The sequence below is a fragment of the Pagrus major genome, chromosome 4 (genome assembly GCF_040436345.1).
Source record: "Pagrus major chromosome 4, Pma_NU_1.0".
Lineage (NCBI taxonomy): Eukaryota > Metazoa > Chordata > Actinopteri > Spariformes > Sparidae > Pagrus > Pagrus major.
In genome coordinates, this window is record NC_133218.1 from 17,255,300 (window position 1) to 17,265,999 (window position 10,700).

Below are 10,700 nucleotides of genomic sequence, written 5' to 3' on the forward strand. Positions count from 1 at the left end.
CTGCAACTTAACAGGACTTCTGAAACACCAGAAAGCAGACACGATGAAACGGTAAAATACAGCAGATATCTGAAAGGACAAACGAGGACACTGGAGATAAACTAAACTAAAAACGTCTTTCTCTCAGGTTTCATCAATCCCAGACGCGGCTCGGCTTAACTTGGCGCAGTAAAACTAGTAATTGAAATGCAAATCAGCGCGGCTAAGTTGGACTCCACAAACAAACCACCAGTGGAGTGTGTTTGATACCTATGCCTCATTACGTCTGGCATTTCCTCACTTTGTGTTGATAATTTTAGATAATTTTTGAATGTTTTCAACAAAAAATTCCTACATTTTGCCCCATTAAAGCAACATTATGTGACTTCAAAATCATGTTAATGGTACAGTGTCTTGTAACAGAGTGAATGGTGTCTCTGTCTCAGCCACTCTGCCCCCCATCACTTGTTTCCGCACTATGTAACTTCAGTGAGAGGGTAGGATCACAGCGTTACAGACACGTTTACTTTAACATACAAGTTCTCAAGACATAACATTGTTATGACACAATGAGAATGAAATTCTTACAGACCTGGGATTCATATTTACGACAGTGGTGTTGCACCAAATCATGCAAAATGACAGGAGAAATGTGTTTCCACATAGTGTTGCTTTAAGTTGAAGCATGAAGGTTTTGATATTTTGCCTCAGAATTGTTAACAAAACCTAGTTTAACTAATTTATCCAGCTGCTGTAAAACAAAAAAAGGTTTTCCAGCTGCTACAGCACATGACCTGAATAACCAGGAACCTTTACAGACCACATTCAAATATTGTAAAACATTTTTTTGAATGTTTTATCATTATTATAAGCAAAGCTGCTGCTCCTCATTTGCATACAATTATGAATATTGTTGTTGTGTTTCCTCCATTATGTATGTTCCTGGTAGAACGAGTGAAATGGGCCTGGATGCACAAGTGGGTGGGGTGTCGGTGGGACAGGGGTGGTGCCGGCTTCTTATTTCCCCTCACACGTTACGGAGGTCTGGATCACATTTAAAACACATGTTACTGCTCCTTGGCTGTGTGCGGTTTGGCAGTTCCTGAGGAAAAGACACTGATAGGGGATTTAACAGGCAGGGGATTTGATCGCTTGACAAAGACATTAGAAAGGGAAGACGGGAACACAAGCAAATAAAAAGGCGAGCTCTGAGCAGCAGCGGTGGGAGAGACACAAGGGCAGACAGCAAGACAGACAGCTTGACAGAGATTTTTTCTGAATTAGAGGAAGGAATTGTGTGGCTACTCGTGCACCTCAGGGCCTTTTTACACGGAGTAACAACAGTAGGATCTGGAGAACTGAGGACTGGCACATACAGATATTGTAACCACTGAAATTAGCAGTTAAGTAAAGGCAGACATCAGCAGTCTGCCAGGAGGTGATAAAATAAAGAAGAGCTTGAACATAGAGGAATCTGTTCAGACCCCCTGAAAAATCTCACAGGCTCCAGGATCCATTTGGACAAAACAGAGTGTGCTGACAAGAAGTCTTCAAGGGAATCTTGAGTTCTGTTTCTTCTGAGGTAATTTCCAGCTTCTAACTTCTAGTAGCCTCTTTATTTAACTGGACACCTCTGGTTTTGCATCAAAGCCTCTGCAGTAATAGGTGCGTGTTTTAAAGCCTCTTCAGCCTCCTCCATTTGGCTCATGGGCGTCTGGGTTGCTGTGACAGGTTACAACGAGCTCACACACACACACACACACACACTCTCTCTCTCTCTCTCTCTCTCTCTCTACTGTGCAGCTGTAAGATCAAGAGTCTGTGTTGCACATAACCTGCGCTGAGAGGACTGAGTGTGTGTGTGTGGTCTGAGGGTCTCAGCTGGTCTGGGAAACTGAGTGAGAGAGGCAGCCAGCTCTCAGTGCTTTCTGCCAGCAGTCCAAGGAGACAAGTCCACACTGCTGAGTGCTTCTCAGAGAGAGCAAGCGGAGCCAAGAGGATGATGATGAAGATAAAACGGACTCTGTGCAGAATCTCCTGCTTGGTGACTCTGCTGGTGGAGCTGAGCTGGATAAACGCGGGCCACAGCATGCACATGGAGGTAGGCAATAGGGTAAGTGTGGCGTGACACTTCAAGTGTGTTTGATATATCAAAGTAGCGGCGTAAGAAACCTCTTGCAGTTGCTTTTTGTAGCTGATGTATGACAGATTTTATTCCCGTCGGTACTAAAAGTAATTTAATGTTTTCTTTTAGTTTAATTTTATTTCGTTAAATAAGATTTCACTTGTTTTTGCAGTGTTTTGTAGCCTCTCTTAACTCTTTCCATTCACCATCTCATAACCTTAACTTTCGTCTGGTTGCTGCCAGTGCAGCACGCTCACATGTGCTCACCGTGTTCTGTCCACTGCCACCAAAACTGACAGTAATCACGTCTGCGCTTGCGTGCCGCAAAGAGGAAATGCACATCACCATCAGACCTGCATCAGAGGAATTAGTCACCCAATCAACTTCTTTTCTTCTCTCCTCTTATACTTCAGTTGATTTTCTTTATAGATGCCATTCACCACCATTATTTAAATTGTAAGTTCACCTAAAAATGAATATTCAGTCATTATTTTCTCACCCTCAAGCTGATGGAAAGTTGGATAAAGTTTCGTAGTCCACAAAACATTTCTGGAGTTTCACTGCCAAACAGTGTTCTCCTAAACAACTGAAGTAGAACAACTGAAAAAATAAAAATAAAAAGATAAATAAAATAAAATGGCCCAGAGACAAAATGTACACCCTCAATGTGTGGTTGAGCTCCTGCATCCACTTCAAATGCTTTTAGCTAAGCAGTTACAGTTGAGACTTCAGCTTTAAAAATGATGTAAATATTGTCTTTTTAAAGTCAATTTTGGATCCCAGGGCTTGTTGGATTGTGCCGTATGAACTGCATGGAGCATTTTAAGCTGTTTTAAAACAAGTCAGTTGTTCATGAGAAACGCTTTTTTGCTGTGAAGCACCAGAAATGTTTTGTGGACTACAAAACTTTAGCCAACTTTTCGTCGGCTTGACTGTGAGCCAATGAATGAAATTTCATGTTTGGTTAGCTTATCCTTTAACTTTCTCCTCACTTTCTCTCTGTTCTCCCTCTGTTGCTTTCCCTCTCTGTTTCTCATTAGTGGGTCTATCCCCTGGTAGAAATTGCGGAGGGGAAACCTCCCTATTTTCTTTTGTTGCTTCTCTGATTTAAGTGGAAGCAGTCAGTGAGCCAAACTGCCCCACCCTCTGTTCTGCAACATACTGAACACATCAGAGGGCTCAGATCATTACAGTTGTCCAGAGGAAATCAAAGCAAACATTGTGCAGACAAGTGCAATATTCCATGACTGACTGTCCTCTGACGTGCCTCCGCCCTGGTTGTAGACCATCTTGTGCCAGGCTTTGGCTTTACTGCCTCAAAAATGAGCCTGGCAAGTTGTGGATTTTAACGTCTCTCTTCTCGGCTCTCAGATAAATCACACTCTTGGCTGTTCTGTTTCAACAAGTTAAAACACAAACAAAACAGTAAAATCTTTCAGGATATCATTTTAGATTTAGTGCGAGCGATTATTTTGCATCATCATCGCACATCTTATCTATTCTGCTTCCATTTTGTTCTGGTTTGTGTCATCATGGGAACATCATGGGCACTTCTGGTAGAACGACAGGTGGTTTTATGATTTTCTCCCACCCCTGAATCACAGCTCCTCTCCTCTCTATGGAGACATGCCAGGGATAAGGGATTAACCCTCAACCGCTTGGGTTAAAAAGCAGCAGGGATTCTGCTCAGCCGCTCTGAGGCACCTCAGCCTCCATCTCTGTGGAGTTGACATTGTAGTTGTGTGTCGCACTACTAGTGACACCAAAGACCCTTTGAAATCCAATATGAGCGGGCAGAGTGTCCGGACAAAGGCAAACCTGTAGAAATCCGTCCAGACTTCCTCAAATCTGTCTGGGTATAATCTGAATTTGCCAAAAAACTGATTGGGGCTGGAAGTCTGAACATAGCTTGACAGTCCACAGCCACATTAGCAGCTCTGTGAGGCTGTACTCAGGCAGAGCAGAGTTTTAAACTAAATGCTAACATCAGAATGCTAACACACTTACATGAAATGATGACTGACTGTGGTACCTGCAGGGAATGAAGGAGTGGGAGAGGCAGGTGCGCTCAGCCTCCAGCCTGGATGAGCTGCTGAGGCTCGCAGACTTTCCTGACTGGAAGTTGTGGAAGTGTCGCCTGCGACTGCAGCAGCCAGAGACCCTCTCATCTCCACCGTCAGGAGGCTCACACCGCTCTACGCGCTACGCTGCAGAATCCTACAGCCTGGAGATACTTAAAGGTTGGATACATAAAACATATAGTACGTGTTACCTGTGAGTCTGTGTGATAAGATAGTTCTGAACATTGTGTGTCTCCCATTCAGCCATAGATGAAGAATGGCAGCGGACTCAGTGCATGCCGAGGGAAACATGCGTTGACGTGGCCAAGGAGCTCGGCACCGACCCGTCAATGTTCTTCAAGCCACCTTGTGTGTCCGTTCACAGGTTTGTTTCACATGACACCAGAACTTTAACATCTCAGCAGTCGTTTCTGTGATATCAACATGTTTGAACAGACCTTGGAGTGGAAACAATTGTTGAAACAACATCCATATTTGACCTCTGCAAGCCTGCAGAGGGGCTTTATTGAGGAAAAGCATTTTGTGTTTTTCAGCAAATATTTTACATATCAGTTCAAAACTACTAAAGCTCTTATAATATGTTTTATAATCATATTGTTAAAGTAATAGTCCAGTGGTTGTATTGCTTAACATCCATGCCCAGGTGAAGGATGCATGAAAGAATGTGGGCAGTGACGGTCATGTGGTTTGAAACGGACATCTCTATTTGGATGTCAAGGGAGCAGAAATGAGCTTGTATGTTTGTAAAATAAATATGAAGAACAAATCCACCTACCAGCTCCTAAAGCTCACTTTCTAAACATTGTTTGTTTAATCTGAACAAACAACGAATAGCAAACATAAAGCAGTGAGGTTTTAAGGGGGCTACGCGCTGGCCTATTTCTTGGCCTGGAGCAACAACTTCCTTGAATCTTGTCGTCACCTTCAGGTTGAGGCTGACTTTTGTAAAGATTAAAGCTAGGCTAGGCTAAATAACTGTGCTGCTAGTGGCTGTAGAAAATATATTAAGCCTATACCACAATCATGAGAGTGGTATTGATCTTCTCATCTCAGAGAGGGAATCGTGTTTCATAACACTATCAGTTATTATTCATACAGTTATATCATTATTGTTTTTTCAATGACAGGTGCAGTGGCTGCTGCAATCAAGAGGGCGTCACCTGCAAAAACACAACTACTGTATATGTGAATAAAACTGTGAGTGTCTCAGATGATAAGTGGGTAAATGTACCTCTTTTTTAACCGTTTGCTGAGGTTTTGAGTATTTCAAGATCAGCACTAGTTTTCAGCAGTCACACACACTTACACCAATGTCTTTGTGTGTGTGTTTCTTTGTGTTTCAGGTCCTCAGTGTCATTCCATTTAAGTTTGTACCAGAACCAGTGCTAATAAAAGTAGCTAATCACACAGAGTGCAGGTGCATGGAGCCTGCCATAATACGACGTAATGCTCAGCCTCACAGGAGCAGTGGGTGAGTCTAAAAACATCAGTCTGAAATCTTATTTGTCAACTTAATTTGGTACAATGTTTTTTTCTGTTCTGATCCATCTGGTTCGTTGGCAGCTGCTCTCCGATGGGCCAGCTGTCAGAGGCCGAGGACTCCAGAAGACTTTGTGCCACTGGGTTGATTTGGGATTGTTCGACCGACAGATGCATACCTTACCCGTCCAGTACACCAGGTGTGTGTGTGTGTGTGTGTCAACTGCAGTAGTGGAATGTAACTAAGTAAATTTACTCAAGTACTGTACCAATTTGAGGTATCTGCACTTTACTTGAGTATAGCCGGTTTCATAACACTTTATACTTCTACTTTGCTACGTTTCAGAGAGAAATATTTTTTGCTTCCTCATAGCTCCTAGCTACTTTACAAAGAATATACGTACATAACATATGAGGAACATTAAATATGATGGTGCTTTGTAAAAATGAATTAATTACCAAAAAGACATTTTAAAGAAACTGAGCTTAAATTATTAGTCAGCTTTAAGACCGAATCCCTGTAAAACTTATTAGCATCAGCAGTATTTTGCAAAAGTTAGCACAGAAAGCCGAGCTTCACAGAGCAGTTTATAAAAACACTAACCATGTTATGATCTAATGCCCAAGTATATTATAACTAGAGAATCAAACTTCACGTTAAAAGTCATTTATTGTACGTAACTGTCTTTGTGACTTAAATGCACCATTATTACCTCCTGTTTAGACTTTCCCCTCAGTTCATGGATGCCCGACTGTGAGATAGACGTGGAACGCTGTGACTGTCTTCCTCGACCTGTGCCGCCTCTCCAGAGACCGGTTTATCGCTGTCAACTCAACTCTTCCATCTGTGACCACAGACAGCAACGTTTCGATCCTGCCACCTGCAGGTAGGCTGGAGAGAGGCTCTGTTTCCCTCAGTTTCAACAATTTAGATCAGACTCAGAAAATGGATCATCAGGGGGAAAAAAAGATTCTTCAGTTGCCCCTCAGGGCTTCCGTAGCTCTATTGTGTTTTAAATCATATTTAAACTTCTGATTGATTCCTCTTTTTTCCACAGATGCAAATGGCCCAAGTAGAAGTCCACTGGGGAAATAAAATACGACAACCTGCTCGCTGAGAATGTTTGGAGGCAGAGAAAAAAGGCTCATAATTTATTTACAATCCTATTTATGCTGATCACTTTAACTAATTAAGATATTAACTCACATGACCATGTTAATTGATTTTTTTAACATGCTTACCTTATGTTTCAATCAATGTGTAAAGTTTATGATGTTTATTATTTGTACATTTGTTCTTTGTGCACTGATATTAAAAGATTATTTTTGAATACTTATTGACTAACTTTCTTTGAATTTATGGATTATTGTTGTGGTGGACAAATGATTGGGTACAGAACTCATATGTGTGCTGAGCTTACCTTTTAGAGGGTGGAAAACGACTTTTGAAAACAAAAAGGTACAAACTAAAGAAAAAAAATACGTTATTGCAATATTTCCTTCATTATATTCCGTACAATTATTTACTTACGAGTTCATTGCACTTTTTTTTTTAAATACTTTTTGTACTTTTTGATTTATAAATAACAGAAGATGACTACAACACCAACTCAGAAACAAGAGAGGAAGAAAAACAAAATTAAGAATGAGGTAGGGCAGGGTGAAAAGGATCATTGGGTTAGGGAGGGGAATACCTGCTTATTACACATTTTGGGCTAAACCAAATTTATAGAGTCGATCATAGGAGTAAATCTTGTTCCACTTTTTTGTTCAGATTTGGTGAATTTGGCTTTTTCCATGTCCTTGTCACCTGCTTCATGGGCGTTAAAAAAAAGGTTCAAACTTGTTGAATATTTCATGAGCATCAAGCTGAATTATTTCATGAAAAATTTAAATATAAATTGAACAATACCCAGTAAGTTAAGTCTTTCATTTTCATGTTTTAATGTTGAGATTAGAGGGATTGATTTGGATTTTGTGTCTCTGATCCAACAGAAGAAGATGTGATAATGTCCAAGTAGAAACATATTATTATTATTATTATTATTATTATTATTATTATTAATGTTATTATTATTGTTAAAACTTTATTAACATGTATATAGCACCTTTTAGAACAGAGTTTACAAAGTGTTATGACAGATAAAGTGAAAGCAGGACACTCAGAATAACAGAATGAATTAAGTGTCAATATGAAAAAAGAAAAAAGCTATTTAAATTCATTACAAATGTAAAACACAAAACACTTGTTTGCCTGAGTATTTAGTATTTGAGTATTTAATGGGACACAAAATCACAAGTAGACACACTAAATGATCCGTGGTGCAGCCAGTTTGTTTTAAGAATCACATAATTAAAAGGAGATCAGCTGTGAGTAGTCAAGGGGTTTCCAATTGATTGTTCATTTTGATCACTATTGATCACTTTCATGTTGATCAGTGTAAAAAAAGCCACATTAACTCTACTTTGATTCTTGACGATAAAAACACACTTTTACATATGTTTATACAAGCAGCTGACATGAGATCTGTTGGTATCTGTTCAGTATCTGAGAGCTTTTGTTCACCAGATGACAGAGAAGATACAAATCTTTGCTTCCTGTATTTAATGTATGTTAAGTATTTGAGGTTCATCAATAATGTTTGAAGAACAGCAGCAGGAACAACTCTGCTTTATTGAAGACAAAACACGTGCGTCATTTTTAAACGTGCATCATTTACTGCTGTTGCTTGGAGAACGTATTGATCTCCCATCTTGTATTTCTATTTTTTTCCTCCCGGCAGTGCTGCTGATCAATTCATTGCAAACAATAAAGTGTAAAGTATGTCCTTCCTCCTTTTGTTGGCACCAGAATTGATTTTGTGTTAATCATAAAATGTCAGGATGTCATAATAATGTTTTAATGTGTCAGCAACTGACAATGAAAGGCACACACATAACCACTGTCACCTTTTAGTCCTCACATGGGTTCAAACTTTTTACTCCTGAACTTGTCCTGGTAAATTGAGTGTTGCATGTATTTCATGCAAATATTTTAATTAGTTATAGGATACAACATATTCCAGATTTAATAATGATACAAAATACTAAACAGGCCTGAAGTTACAAGGAGTTTTGTCTCCCCCTTCCTGCACTCTTTATGAACTCCTGTTTTCTCACTGTAACTTGAAGTACAAACTTCATGACAAAATACTTTTTGTTTTGCACAAAAAGAAATCCTTGAATTTTGAATAAGCTTCCCAAATGAAAATGAAAATTATGTAACTCATATGAAAATATGAGAAAAATGTGTCACTAAGAGATTAATCTAAAAGTATGAGACCGTGATCTTTGTCTCAGGTGCCGACTGTGGACTACTTCCCCAGCCTTAGAATAAATGCTACATGCTGTTGTACTGGAGAAAAATCATTTGTGGAAGCACCTTCAAGTCTAATAATACAATGTTAGGGGGGAAACAGATAGCCTGGCTGTCCAAAGGTAACAACATATACCTACTAGAACCTCTAAAACTCACTGATGCATTACATCTTGTTTGTTAAATCAACCAAAACCAAAGTAAAAGAAGTTAGTTATGTGTGGGACTATTTCTTGGTGTGACTTTGGGAGTTTTGTTGTCACCATGAGGTTTGCAGGCAGCCAGCGAAGAGTCTAGGAAGCCACAGCTCTCAGCCCAAAATAGTCCCCACATAGGACCATATTTATTATGCTGCAATCAGGCGACAACTAATGTTGGGTGAAAGGTCTGATTACCAATCGGGAGTCCAATTGATCCTAGGTCAAGTTCTTCCACACTGCAAGAAAGGACCTTCACCAACCTGTTGTCTGTAAAACGATTGTCATTTGTAGAAGATTTCCCTTCATTGGAACTGAGGGGCCAAATACAAGAATGTGTCCACATACTTTTGGCCATATGGTGTATTAATTACAAGGGACCTGCTGGAGCTAAAGGGGATTTCCAAAAAAAGGCTGCATCTGATGCTCGTGTCACTGGCCTGGAGAAAAGGTCTGTGCTATTTATGGCACTGTGTTGCTTGAGTCCACCTGAAATACCTGTGAGAGATTTTCACACATTGTCACAGAGACACACCGGTTCTCTTTAAGTCTCCAAGGTGCACGTGCACAAATAGCCAAAAATAGCCACGTCTATAAATGCTGTCAGGAACTTGTTATTGCATATTACAGGACACCAAATTGCACAAACATCTACTGTAATTTCCCCCAGTCATCCCAATGAGAGAAAAATGATGCTTCGTTATCAAACAGATTTTCTTAAGAAAGGAAGCCAGAGAACTCATTAAAAAGACAGAAAAGAGACAGAAAAGAGAAGAGCATACCGTCCTCGTCCTCCCAACAGCAACGTACCAATAAAGGTCAGCAGATTACAAAAACACTGAAAAGATTACTGTTGAAATAACAATGTGACAAGGTCACAAATAAAATGAAAACATCACAGCAATTTTATCGACTCATTTTATTAAATTCTTTTTCCTTAATCATCTCTGCCATTAATACGTGGTGCAACATTTCCTTTATTCACAGTAAAAGAAGACAAGGTACATCAAATTAAAAAGACTCAAACAAACAGACATCTAAAAGTTTTTTCTTAGACTTGCTGGAACTCTTTACTGCTGTGTTACAAGGTGAAATATTGTAAAAAAGAAAAACACTTGTGAATTCCAACTAAATATCCCATAAAGTAACTCTGACACCGACTGTTGCATAAAAACGTTGACATTTCCGTCCTCCGGCGTCTGCTGAAAGTTCTGACACTTTGCATTTGGTTGTTTCGGCTCAGCAACCAAGTGCAGTATCCACACACAACACTGACCTTTATTGTGACTGTGACTGTCTGAGGGGGGCTCAGTGTGGCCGGAGGTGTTTCTGCTTTAATTTCTTTCGTTCGATGAGACTGACACATCTAATGGAAAACCAACTTCACATCTCACTGAACTTCATGTTCAGTAAAGCGAATCCCACCTTTCTGGACTGGCTTTTGCTTTAACAAGTTCCTGAAAACTGAGAGAGAGAAAAGGGGT

At 39.9% G+C, this 10,700-nt stretch overlaps 1 protein-coding gene across 2 annotated transcripts; it reads left to right on the forward strand.

The window, feature by feature from the left end:
- The first annotated feature begins 882 nt into the window (after positions 1–882).
- On the forward strand, positions 883–6,997 carry vegfd (vascular endothelial growth factor D). Of its 2 annotated transcripts, none has more exons than XM_073463808.1 (8): positions 883–2,092; positions 4,143–4,344; positions 4,429–4,549; positions 5,313–5,382; positions 5,529–5,656; positions 5,749–5,864; positions 6,389–6,551; positions 6,723–6,997. In XM_073463808.1, exons 1-8 carry the CDS (start codon positions 1,979–1,981, stop codon positions 6,739–6,741), a joined length of 933 nt encoding a protein of 310 aa, XP_073319909.1. In that variant the 5' UTR covers positions 883–1,978; the 3' UTR covers positions 6,742–6,997. The 2 variants fall into 2 exon arrangements, with proteins under 2 accessions (XP_073319909.1, XP_073319910.1); XM_073463809.1 differs by having other exon boundaries at positions 883–2,080.
- The last annotated feature ends 3,703 nt before the right edge of the window (positions 6,998–10,700 follow it).

Bases quoted from the DNA above. Each gene is read 5' to 3' on its own strand.
- vegfd (XM_073463808.1), top strand. From the start codon at position 1,979: ATGATGATGAAGATAAAACGGACTCTGTGCAGAATCTCCTGCTTGGTG. The intron at 4,550-5,312 runs GTTTGTTTCACA...TTTCAATGACAG, and splicing joins CCTTGTGTGTCCGTTCACAG to GTGCAGTGGCTGCTGCAATC. The intron at 5,383-5,528 runs GTGAGTGTCTCA...TTTGTGTTTCAG, and splicing joins CTGTATATGTGAATAAAACT to GTCCTCAGTGTCATTCCATT.